The sequence below is a fragment of the Trachymyrmex septentrionalis genome, unplaced genomic scaffold (genome assembly GCF_001594115.1).
Source record: "Trachymyrmex septentrionalis isolate Tsep2-gDNA-1 unplaced genomic scaffold, Tsep1.0 scaffold20, whole genome shotgun sequence".
Classification (NCBI taxonomy): Eukaryota; Metazoa; Arthropoda; class Insecta; order Hymenoptera; family Formicidae; genus Trachymyrmex; species Trachymyrmex septentrionalis.
This window is the reverse complement of record NW_017305180.1, coordinates 4,757,989-4,770,691: the sequence shown is the minus strand read 5'-3', so window position 1 is coordinate 4,770,691 and position 12,703 is coordinate 4,757,989. Positions and strand designations below refer to the sequence as shown.

General features: G+C 32.0%; 2 protein-coding genes across 3 annotated transcripts in view; both read right to left on the bottom strand.

The window, feature by feature from the left end:
- Window positions 1-18: 18 nt before the first annotated feature.
- LOC108747582 (T-cell immunomodulatory protein) lies at window positions 19-3,643 on the bottom strand. The gene is made up of 3 exons (XM_018485143.1): window positions 3,552-3,643; window positions 1,283-2,831; window positions 19-623 (listed from the first exon to the last, which is right to left on the bottom strand). Exons 2-3 carry the CDS (start codon window positions 2,807-2,809, stop codon window positions 360-362), a joined length of 1,791 nt encoding a protein of 596 aa, XP_018340645.1. The 5' UTR covers window positions 2,810-2,831; window positions 3,552-3,643; the 3' UTR covers window positions 19-359.
- Window positions 3,644-6,495: 2,852 nt separating this feature from the next.
- Window positions 6,496-12,703, bottom strand: part of LOC108747747 (putative inorganic phosphate cotransporter) — a 40,729-nt gene continuing 34,521 nt past the window's right edge. For both annotated transcript variants that reach the window (XM_018485447.1, XM_018485448.1), the window contains exons 2-8: window positions 10,672-10,865; window positions 10,342-10,581; window positions 9,759-9,846; window positions 9,185-9,411; window positions 8,260-8,412; window positions 7,792-8,166; window positions 6,496-7,694 (exon numbers count right to left, since the gene is read on the bottom strand). In XM_018485447.1, coding sequence (XP_018340949.1) covers window positions 7,509-7,694; window positions 7,792-8,166; window positions 8,260-8,412; window positions 9,185-9,411; window positions 9,759-9,846; window positions 10,342-10,581; window positions 10,672-10,865 — 1,463 coding nt within the window. In that variant the 3' untranslated portion in view covers window positions 6,496-7,508. The remainder of the gene's footprint in view (window positions 7,695-7,791; window positions 8,167-8,259; window positions 8,413-9,184; window positions 9,412-9,758; window positions 9,847-10,341; window positions 10,582-10,671; window positions 10,866-12,703) is intronic.

Genomic DNA, 12,703 nt, shown 5'->3' with positions numbered 1-12,703 from the left:
TATATAAATATATAAATATATATAATGCGCTAGGACGAGATAATCGTCCCTTACGACAAGAAGACACCGACGAGTCTTGTCATTTTATAATGACGAAAAAGAATTGATAATTCGTTAATTTTATGTTGAGGGTAACCTCTTTATATCGAAAGTAAAAGTTTTACGGTCAACGGAAAAAAGACGCGATATTTCGTACGCTGTCGGAGTCGTGACTGATGAATATGAGGATTTTATGCAAGTTTGAAGGATATTAAGCGCGATTTATTTATTATTAAATTATTATATCAATAAACCGATATCTTAAATAAGCTTTAATTATTGATCTTATCCCTCCTTTTCCTCTTATTATATTAATTTTCCTACATCGCGTCGAAGTGAAATCTGTGCGCTTCTTGGAGCTTCTCGATTTTGTCTTCTCTCCTCTCCTTCCAATACAAACCGAGAATTAAAGACGTGATCAAAGCGCAGGTGCCAGATAAAGCTGCTGCGCTCAGTAAAATTAACTTGCTGGGCGTAACGAATAGCTGAGCCTTCCATCTCGATGGTTCAGCAATCGGATTCGGTATCACAACCATCTGTGAATTAGGAATAATTTGCGGCCATTCTCGTGATTTACCGCCAACCTGAAAAATAAATATATATTTTAAAAATATTCTATATCATTTGAAATTTTAGTAAAATCGAGTTACACCATAAATGGTAAGTAATTAATGTTTAATTAATAATCAATTGTATATGTATATATCTTAAATTGCACTAAATTTTAAGGTTTCTAGTTTCTCACTACTTGAATAATTCTTATGTATTTTTAATTGCTAAAAAAATTATAAGCTTGAAAAAGTTCCATTATTCACAGATTTTGAAAAATCAAGATTATTTTTGCAAAACTATAAATTTACAGTTTTTTTTTTTCACTTTATCGAATAAAATACATAAGAATCATCATTCAGATGCTGAGAAACAGAAATCTTGTAATTCAGTGCAAATTTGCATTGTTGCATAAGAAATTCAAAGCAGAGTTATTAAAAATTAAAGAGAGATGGAATTTTTTGAAAAGCATATTCTTTTAGTGTAAAAAGTCCTGCAAGAAATATCCGGAAACAAAAAGTTGATCAAGTTCCTCAGTGTAATGCTCAGTGTCCTTATATAGCAAAAAATAGAACTCTCTAGTCTCAATTTTAATCAACATTAGTGTAATCAATAGTTTTATTTGTGATTATAATTTATTAGTGTAACTGATGATATGGTTTTAAAAGTCAAACACTATTTTCATTATACGTACCCCTATCGTGAGAGCATCCACAAAATTGGGTGTTCTTCCTAAACCGAAAGTGGTGTACGGCAAATTAAGCGAGAAATGTGCGCTCTGGGGTAATTGCGCTGCGATTGCGTTGCGAGGACTACCATCCTGTGTGGTGGTTCTGTACGCAATTGACGGTCCCGGCAGATTGGTGCCGTAGGTCCTCTTTTTTTTACCGAGCGAACCTGGCGAAATGGGATACATGCTGTTGGTGCGTCCAGTGAGCACCATCACCTTAACAAAATTCGCGTCGTAGTCCAAACTGTTCTTGAACGCCGCTGTGCGATAGACGTCTTTTGTCTTGTCAAATTCGACTAAGATCACGTCCAGAATGCCGTCCTGATAAAAATCATAAAACACTGCCATCGCGGTCTGATTATAGAACGGATTCAATGCCTGCCACTTGACATCAAAAGTGCGATTAAAGCCGGCGCAATTATTGCACGCCACATTCTGCAATAAAAATGACTGCGTCTGTTTTGCAGACTGCAGAGTCGCTAGCAAATCTGGATAGCCATCCATGTTAAAGTCGCCACCGCGTAGAGTGATAGTCTCTGTGTAACGATGACCATTAGGCTTCACGAAACCCCACAAAACGTTATTGGGGTCACGGAAGTTCACTCGCAGATTGTACCATCCATTCAAGTACATCATTATCGTACAATTGGTACAGGCCTCATCAAAACACAATGGTAAAAGAAGAGCCATCTTGCCGGTCAGTTCGACATCCAGATAAAGAGTCTGTCCAAATTCTCCTTTGAAATTTTTATCGACTGATATATTATATGGAAGCTCTATCTCATGAGAAAATTTGAATCCTTTTTCTGTGCCATACCATATCTCGAAGGACTTCATCGTGGTTATCACGAGGTCCGGCAAAAAATCACCGTTCCAATCCAAAAAGGCATTGGAATGTGGGTTTCTTATGTGGGGTTCCAGTGGCATATGCTTGGGCAGCTCAACGGTATCTGGAGTAGTTCTATTCTCATTAAATATCCAGAACATCCTTGTGCCATTTTTGTCCACCCCAAAGAGATCAATTATCATATCTTGATTGTAATCCAATGCCAATGGCTGATCACGCATCTCTATAAAGGGATTCCACTCATTGCTGCAATTCAGATGGCCGTTACCACCCCACAGTATGTGTACATAAGTGAGCTTTTTTTCATTGTTGAACGTCGTCACCAGGATGTCCATAAAGACGTCGCCATCAAAATCACCTGGTACTATACTGGTTACATGATCTTTAAATAAACAATTCAGGTCTGGCTTGGGTCGTAGCAGTGGTTCCTGCTCAGCCGCCAGGAATATTTCCACTGTCATATCTCCATTGTGTTGACTTCCATTTGTGCGTAGCATAAACACGTCTGTTAACTCGTCGGAATTGAAGTCTCCAAACGCCGCTGGCATGCCATACAACTCAATCCCAAACACGGCAGGTGTTATATCGCTGCATTTGGCTATCGAGATGAGTGCAACGAGGTAGAAAAACGTTTGAATCCACATAATTCACATTCCAACAAATAACCTACAATAATTATGTATCTTAAGAATACAAAGTAATAGAATTATACAAGTTACTTTGATTGAAGCATTTTATGTAACAATGATGTAATCTGATGTATATAAATAATCCAATAATAAATAATTCAATTTATTTATTAATGATAAAGAACAAAGAGATAAATGGGTCATACAAAATGCGTAATAACAAAATCTATGAGTAAAACAGTTGTCTAAAAAATATTTTTTCACCTTCTTCAATAATATAACTGATATTTTTGTATTCAATCTACAGCTCTTTCTGCATTGTAACAGTAACTTAATTAATTTTGTCTCCATAAAATATGAATGTTAATGATAATAAATTAAAGATGACAAAGATATCAGCAAATCAGTGCTATAAAAAATTATGGACCATTAATTGAAGAATACAGCGTTGTCAAAATTCCTTTCAAAATTAAAAGTTTTACAAGATTAGCAAAATAATTACTTACTTTACAATAATCTCAGACATATAATTAAATATAAATGTCTAAAATAATATTTTGCTCTTTCAATTTTCTAATCGCGATGAGTAATAAGATTGAACAGGTGATATCACTTTTTTATCTGTGCACTTAACCTAAAACTAACAATAAAGAACCGCGAATAAATGCAGACAACCAAATAAAACGGTTACTTCTTGCAATATTCGTTCATAAATTAAGATAATCGAAAAATATGACGGACTGACAAACAAATATACCTGAGAAATGTATCACGCTGCTGTGCAACGCATTAGTTCATCACTTAACTGATTGTAATGTATTTATATGTTCGACATATCTGACAACCACAATGAACGATAGTTAAGTGGTGGAAGGAACTCAACTCTTGCGCATCTCTAACGGTCAATGAGAACCTGACACCATACGCTGCCATGTTGCTACGGTTATTTAAATTTGGCATCATATAATGATTATTTTACTTAATTTTGTGTTTTTAATAATATTTGTTTACAATATGTATAATGAATTTGGTTTTATCTTTTGCTATAATAAAAATTAATTTTTCACAAGCTTCTTCCTACTTTAATATTAACGCTTTCTCTTTTGAGAAGCGATTAAAATGTGTCGCTAAATTCTTCTTTTTGATGACCATTTTTACGTGTTTTTATTTGGCAACTATTCATTTTTATTCTCGAGCTGCCGCATCAGAATTACTACGCTACAAATGTATGAATGGTTAAATAGTTAAAATTCAAAATTGAATTGTCTTGATTTATTTATTTAATATAACATAATTTTATTTCTTTTGAAGCACAAAAATTTAGCACAAAATAATACTGATAAAATAATTTAGGTCAATACTTTTCAATTAAATAATCAAACTACTCTTTATGTTTTAGTATCTCAGTAGAATGTATCTAGTAGAATTTAGTATCTCATGATAAGCAAAATTAATTTGGAATGTAAGAAGCAGAATGTTTCGGCATGAATTTATATTAGAAATAAAGAATTAAATATTTCGTTCGGCACATGTTGCGTGTAATACATTAATATTTAGAGATAGTTAGAGATAGTTAGATTGGTGTTTAAGATCTAAAAGAGCTATGAGAAACGAGAATAAACGAAAGTATACTCACTTCTTATGTTAAAAAAAAATCATTTTTGGTAAACAATATAACAAATAATAAATTCTTTAACAAATTTTTGAGTTTGAACTCTCTTTATCTGACTTTTTTTTGACATTTTGATCACCTTTCAGAGAGTTCAAATTTTCAGACTTAAAAGACTAAAAATTTTAGACCTAGAAATTTTGATATTAATCGCTTACTCCCGATCATATTCTCCTAATACTTTACCTATTTCTAAGAATTTATATTAAATGATTTATATTTTTTTTACAGAAATAAGAACGTAAGAAAGTAAAAAAATATTTTCAGGACACATAAATAATGCTTTAGTTGGTATAATCTAATAATGTAGAAATGTAGAAATTTCAGCAATTTGTAGGCATTTCTGTGATTGTATATTTTCATATAATTTGACATGTTTTCAAACATAAACTACGTGATTAATTTTTTATTATTCCCTAACATAAAATATTTCATTAAAAAAATTATAAAAACAATAGAATAAAATACTGATTTAATTTCTGCCGCAAATTTACTAATAAAACTGTTCCACAAATTTACTTAATAATTTGTACTGATAAAATACGAGCTGGTAGCTGCTAAGCTGCTGCAATATTGAATGAATCTGCTACTAAAAATCGACATGCTATTAATATTTTCCTCATCAAGGAGATAAATATTTTTTATAAAAAAGTGTTAATAAAATTATAATAATAAATAGCTAACAACAATATGTTATAATTCTTATTTTATTTACTTGCAGTTCTATTATCACATATGTTTTACAATCCCAACAATAAAAACATATTTAATGGTGTAACATCGCATCGTGTATGTGTATATTGTCCTATGTACAATATGTATAAATATTTGTATAAAAAATGTGTTTGCACAATTTTGCTTTAAATTACTTGATCATTTAGCATTGGGGTAACTTTCTCGTTATATCATTAAATTTGTTTTTTTTTTAAATCGATTTACGTTTATAATTGTTGTATTAACGTTCGCAAATACTTTGTTATATAACGTTCGCAAATACTTTGACATTTTTTTGTTAGAATAACGCAAGAATTTATTTTATTTTAGACTATATTTATTTATAAAAAGAAAAACAAACGCTACTTGTCGAAGGCACTTTTAGATACACGATCACAGAACACTCGCATCGATTTCCTTCTACAATTAACGTGTGTTGGTAAATTTATTTTTAAAGTTTTTGTTTAAAATTACAAGATAAATAAGCCAACGTAAATAAGTCGAACAAATGTTTTTAATACATGTTATTTAATAATTCTTTTAATTTTTAAACAATTCGATCTCTTTTCAAATTTATCCTTACAAGTGTTTTCACGCAATTACGTATTTCATCAGATAGTTATTATTACACTAATTTCGATTACAACAAATAAATAGTCTCTCGATTTTCGAGACCATACAGAAAACGAAATTACTGCCGTCACAGTTATTGTTCCGTTAGAGCAGTTTAAAAAAAGAGAGACTTATCAATTAAGGAAAAAATGCATTCTACTATACAAATGTGATCATTCAGTTTGACAATTTCTATTTTTTAATAAGATGGAGGTAAAATGGATCTTTTCTTGTTCTTCGTAAACGCTTTATAAATAACTACGAGCAATAACTCATCTAATATCTATAACTTAATAGGATTGCTATGCGCAAATATCTACAATATGTATAAACACCATTGTTGTATTGTATACACTGTGCTGTTCGTGACATATAGGTAAAGACCTTTGGCTTCTCCTTGGCCCCATGACAAAACAGGATTTGTCGTTATTATTACCTCTTTTACATAGGCTATGCAATACAATACAAAATGATAGTAGTTGCAATAAAAAGTGATGTACTAAAAGAAGATGAACGATGAGGATTTTTACTCTAATACTGCTGCCACAAGTTTGTCAAGTTACAAACAAGAAATCTATCTTGAAGATAAGCGTTAGGAAACACTACGATTCATTCTTCCCTGATATAATCATTGTAAATCTATTCAAATCTATCATACAAATCTTAGCAAATATATCTCATTTTTTTTAAATAACAAAGCCATCAATGTGTTGTTAGCAAAGTGGAAGACCGAGATTAATTGTAAGTTATATTTAAATATGGAACGACTGCAGAGATGTCCAAATTAATGGAGAGCTCATTGTGCACATCGATATTTACAGTTATCGGGATATACAATATACTAATTCTATCAAAATTTATATTACGCAAGAATAATAATATCGCATATCACAAATGAGTATGAATTAACGTCGTAAATATTTCTTTTACACCGATGTTCATTTGTATATTTAAGCAACAGCGATATACACAATTCAATTTGAATATTCTTAAGATATATTCTTAGATAATATTCTTAGATAATTTTGATATACAGTTAAGACAATTTTGTAAAAGGTTTCTGTAATCTCGTTAAAATCGTAACCCGCTTATTTGTGTGTAATGGCATTTTCAGCAATTTTATAAAAATTCGCTTATCTGCAAGTAATAGGTTTCATTTTTATATTCCTTTTGAGAATCATCTCTTACATCGTTTCTCTAGCATGCCAGTTCTTAAAGTGCGACTCTCTAATTCTACATAATACACGAAATTATTATGTAAAAATTGATAAATTATAAAATACGAATGACGCGAACCGAAGCTTATAATAGTAGCTTGGTTATGAGTATATTCTACACATATTTTCTCTCCCTTTCTTCTCTCTCTCTCTCTCTCTCTCTCTCTCTCTCTCTTTCTTTCTTACACACATACAAATTATCTTTCACACCAAACACGATATGATAGTAAAGCGATTGATGTACAACTTTTGCAGTCCAATACAAAAGTATGAAGATCTACAAGGCGAATTGATATTATTATGAAAAATTTTATATCTTTACGATAAAAAATATACAGTTATGAGATTAACTTAAATATCTTAATGTAGTCGCTTGTTTCGAATGGCTAAATAAAGGGAGGGAATGAATACATGCATAAACAGAAATGACCAAGTGGACACAATCGTCACGTCGTCAGTGTCCTCGTATCATTACTGATCTTATAGATAAAATATTCACTTGTCAATGTTGAGTCTCGTTCACAATTTTTACACTGTCTAGTTGATTTTTTTCGTTTTTGTCGTCATCCTTGTCCGGATTGTCCCATGCTTGCCTTTGACCAGAACCGAAAATTGCATAAAATGCCGCACAAAAGATATAAACGCCAGCACAGATCATAAATACAATCCTCCATTTTGCTTGTGATGGCTGAAAATATTAACATGACAAATATATAAATAATATTGTATTTAATTTCAATTACACATACACACACACACACGCGCGCGTGCGCGCGCGCACTTACCGATTTAGCAATCACCTCTCCAACAGTAATCGGTGCGAGAAGTCCAGCGAGATTAGCGATACAATTTGTGAAGGACATTAAAATCCCAGCAAATCTCGGAGAAATATCGAGGTGATTTACTTTAAAACCGGAATAAATAGCACCATTCAGACCGACTCCCAATGTAATAATAGTTACTGTCAACCAGGCATTGCAACCGGTATACGAAGCCGCTATCAATGCCAAGGCTGGTGCAAATTGGCCGATGCTGTTAACAATCTTGCGAGTTACAGTATGAGTAAATCTTCCCGAAGAGATCATCCAATCAGCGACATGAGAGATAAACATGGAGAAAAGCCACATAGCAAAGTACGGAAGTGCTGAATAAATACCATTCTGAAATATGAGATAAACGATAAACGAGTTTATCGTACAGAGAAAACTTCTCTCCAAATTTTGAATTTATCATTCATGAATAACATTACTCACTTTTTTAATACTGAAGTGAAGAATCTGTTTCATAAATGTCGGAAGTTGAGTCATCAAAGTTTCGTATCCATAATTTTGACCCATGTGGGCCATTAAGATAGCCCAAAATGGTAACGAAGTTGCAATGGACTTCCATGGTACGGGAGGCGACGACTAAAAGAAGAAAGAATATTAGTTCTCTCAACTCTGTTATTATTAATATATGTTATAATTAATATACTACGTTCCATTAATACACTACGTGCCAATTCTAGGTGGTTTATCTACCGCGCCGCTTGAATCACCGATGACTTACAGTATTTTTGTTTGTATTTATATTTGTTAAATAAAATGTATTTAATAATAATTTAAAAAAATTACAAAAATTGTTATAAGGAAAACCTAATATATACCTAATATATTAAATCATAAAGTAATCTGACCCAATATGATCTCGCTGTTTGTGGATAATTACACAAATTTAACAAATAATATTAAGGCAATAGCCTTAGTTTATACTTACTTTTTCTTTAAATGTTTATTGCAACAATGTAAATATTTGAAAATATCTCATATTTTTTTAATGTTCAGAAATGTTTCTTTTTTTAAATGTATCAATTTTCAATTTTGGATTTAGCAAAAAATTAGAAAAAAATCACAAAGTTTAGATAGGCTATAGAGTTCGATTATCTTTATTATAATTATGTACCACACATAAAATAGATATAAAAAATTACAAGTTCGTTTCTTTCTATAATTAAAATATCAAACGGTTTAAATGGTATGTTTAACGTGAGTTACCGATAATCTACACGGCATGAAATGTCTTAGAAGAGATCTATTATTATAAAAAACAATAAATTAAGATAAATATTCGATTTACATAATCAATTGAGATAAATATTCGGTTAATTCACATAGCAAAAAAATATGAAAAGAAACTCACGGATATGCCAGCGCTACCCCATAGAGAGCTGAGTATGAACTTCTTCTCGTCTTCAGCGATACTTGGATGTTGTTCCGGATCCTCATAGACCCATATGAGGAACGCTATGCACCAGAGGGTACCAATAACACCGAACACGTAGAAAATGGACGGCCACCCGCCTACTAATTGCCAATCGGCCAACAAACCGCTCAACGGCATAGATATTATCGTACCAAACTGTGCACCTATCGATGTGAAGAGAGAGAAAAATGCAAAAAAAAAAACATAATTAGTTATTATTATCGGGCGTCGGATCCTCCTTATGCTCTTTCTTTTTTTACCAACGAAAAAAAACCTTGAGGGAGTGCATGGTTAAAAAAGACGATAACTCAAGAAATTGAAAAGGCCCACGGTCCACGGTCCACAAATCTCGTCACAGCAAGAAGCGCGCGTACACACAGTAGCGACTCGATGCATCAAAATCCCCCAGAGACAGAGAGGAGGATTCTCGCGTAGCGAACTAGCTCTCGATTCGATACACGCGATAAATCGCTACATAAAGGAAGAAAAAAATCGCATTGAACGGGCTTACCGGCATAGACAAAGGCACCCATCCTGCTCCGCTCGTTAGGTGGTATCCATTTCGCCAGCAATGCGTGCGTGCAAGGCACAATAGGACCCTGCAATAGGGATTAATCCATTCCTAGGGGGAAGGAAATACACCCGTACAATCAAAAAACGTTCACACTCAAACGGATCAGTAATCCTTTAAGCTTATGACTATAATTACTTATATTATTAATTATTATATTATTATGTGTTAATGCTAAAACTAATATGTAAATCTTTCTCTACAAATGTGTATTCTCACACAGAGATTCTTGTCTTATTAATTAAAGTTTGTCAGCATAATACATAATGTAGAAAACTAGGACTAAAATAAAAGGCAAATAATAATGACTATGTAATAAATGTATATCTGTTTATCAAATTTTTTTAATGTCAATTTGTGAACTTTATACTTACGAACGAATGAAAGTTGTTTGCAAAATATATATTTGGACAACAGATAACCGATCCCGAAATCACACATTCTCATCTTCGCTCGCTCTTCTCGAGTCTCAATCAAACTATTACGTGTTATAATAGTAAGGGATTTTCGAAATGTTACTTACCTCTCCTAAACCCTGAATGAAGCGAACGATTATCAACGGCCAATATCCCCAATTCGCGGATACTGGGACTAGTAATCCAAAAAGCGAATTGATCAGCATGCCAATTCCGAGGAAGTATTTGGCGCCATAACGCTTGGCAAGTATACCGAACGGTATTTGCGTTATAACGTAGCCCCAAAAAAATGAACTTAAGAGATAGCCTTGTTGCTTGTTGTCCCATACAAATGGTCCGTCGGCGTTCTGCAAAGACAAAGGCATTTTTTAGTTCCTTCACATAAATTCTCGTAATCTCTTAAAAGAAAAAAAAAAACTGAAATTTTGTATACTTACGCCTTCGGCAGCGTTGGTTTCGTTGGTCAACTCTCCGCATTTATCCTCGATTTCTATCACCTCATCGTTGCTCTTTATAGCTGTATGATTAACCATCGCAACAATAGCCACAGACATGTTGGTCCTCATTATGTAGGCATTTGCCATACCGAGAAATATCATGAAAGTCACCATATGACGTTTCCCAAACCGGACTGAAAGAATAAAGAAATGTATTATTAAATTGCAGTATCGATAAATAAAGGTAATACAGACGAAATGTTATGTAATATCTCGTATTATATTATCAATGTCTTTATATTAACAATAAAGCTGCACGTCTAAATTTTAATTACTGAAAGTTTCAATTTCTCTATAGAAATTGTTTCTAAAAATATAATAGGATATTGTTTATGCATCTTGTTGTTAAAAATATTTGCGTAACAGTAAGCTTTAAATTAAAATTGTAAAGATTTCAATCGAAATCAGAAATTTCCATTTGAGCAAAATCGATTCCGGATTAAAATCTATTATTACTTAAGTGAAATATATAATGTTTTGTTTTATATAATGCATATTATGTGTATACATATAATGTATATTATATGTTTTGTAGCACTAGAATACACGTGCCGTCTAAATATTATTGTGATATTGTGATAAAATGAATTATTATTGTGATATTGTGAATTAAAATGAAGACATTGTGGCATCGTTAATTAACACTCCTGAAATATTCGCCAAAAAGCATATCCTGTAACTGCTAATATGCATTAGCAGATACTCTGCCAAATTTTCACGGAAATAACCGAAGGACGAGTCGTGGGACTAATGTCGAGGTGAAGGTTACACCAAAAAAGACTATGACGTGAGTTAATTGAGTTACAAGCTATAATCAATGGAAATGTTGATAACAAATACAGTATCTATATAAAAGTCATGTGTAGACGTCACAAAAGTCTTATGTTTCAATAAATAATTTTACCGTTCTTATAGAATATTATCCGATATTGTTTCATGCGGCAAAAAATTATTTTAAAATAAATCAATTTGCATATCCTTTATTTCAAATTTTTAAATTTATGTTTAAATTCAAAACCGTATTTCAAAATCTTGAAAGAAAGGCTAATGTCAGCCTGCAATTTATAAGCAAAGAAAAATAAACTATTGAAAAAACACAAGATTTCTTTCCTTATATTATATATATTCAAATTACAGAATGATATCAGTTTTATTTTCAAAGTTTTTTGAACAAAGTTCATGCAATTTCACATAAATTCACATTTTCTTGAGAATTTTCGTCATTTCGCGACAGAATTGTTGAGTTTTTGCGCAACAATCAATGAACGTGAGTCATTAGATGGTAATCGGTTATATGATATGTACGACATGTAAATGCCGTGTCGTGCATAATGACTGCCTGCGGGTTTCATTGTTACAATTAACAAAGATTCGTATGAATTACAAAGTACAAAAGTCTTATAATATTTCACATTGATAAGCTACAATGTATGTGTTACATTTAATCAAAATCAATATAAGAAGATCAAATTTGCCATCGCATCATTAATTGATCAATGATTGATACAAAGAAGCGACGAATAAGAATCGAGTGGGTGTAATTCAAGTGTGTCATGATAAATATTCGTGAAAAAGAACGTTAAGACATTGTATGTCTTCATTATATAGAGTACATGAAGAGCTTCGAGTAATATTCCACGATTTTGAAATCGCGTCAGTGGTGACATAATATATGAAGCACCGTTTCAGATTTATGACAATCTTTTCTATTTATAATCTACATTTTGTGTTATCAATATCATCGTTATCATCCCTTTTTAGCACGAATTTTTATATATTTGCTTTTACAGATAAAAATGTATCAGAGATAATAATATAAATTTAAAAAAAATTTTTTTCTTTTTGTAATTTTCAATATATTTATACCACAATTCTAGAGATTGTGATTAAATCTATTTCAATAACAGAGGACGAAGAAGATCTAAGTTAAAATTAAAATAAACGATTCTCTCATATTTGGCTCTATAAATTG

Bases quoted from the DNA above. Each gene is read 5' to 3' on its own strand.
- LOC108747582 (XM_018485143.1), bottom strand. From the start codon at position 2,809: ATGTGGATTCAAACGTTTTTCTACCTCGTTGCACTCATCTCGATAGCC. The intron at 624-1,282 runs GTACGTATAATG...TTTATTTTTCAG, and splicing joins TGGATGCTCTCACGATAGGG to GTTGGCGGTAAATCACGAGA.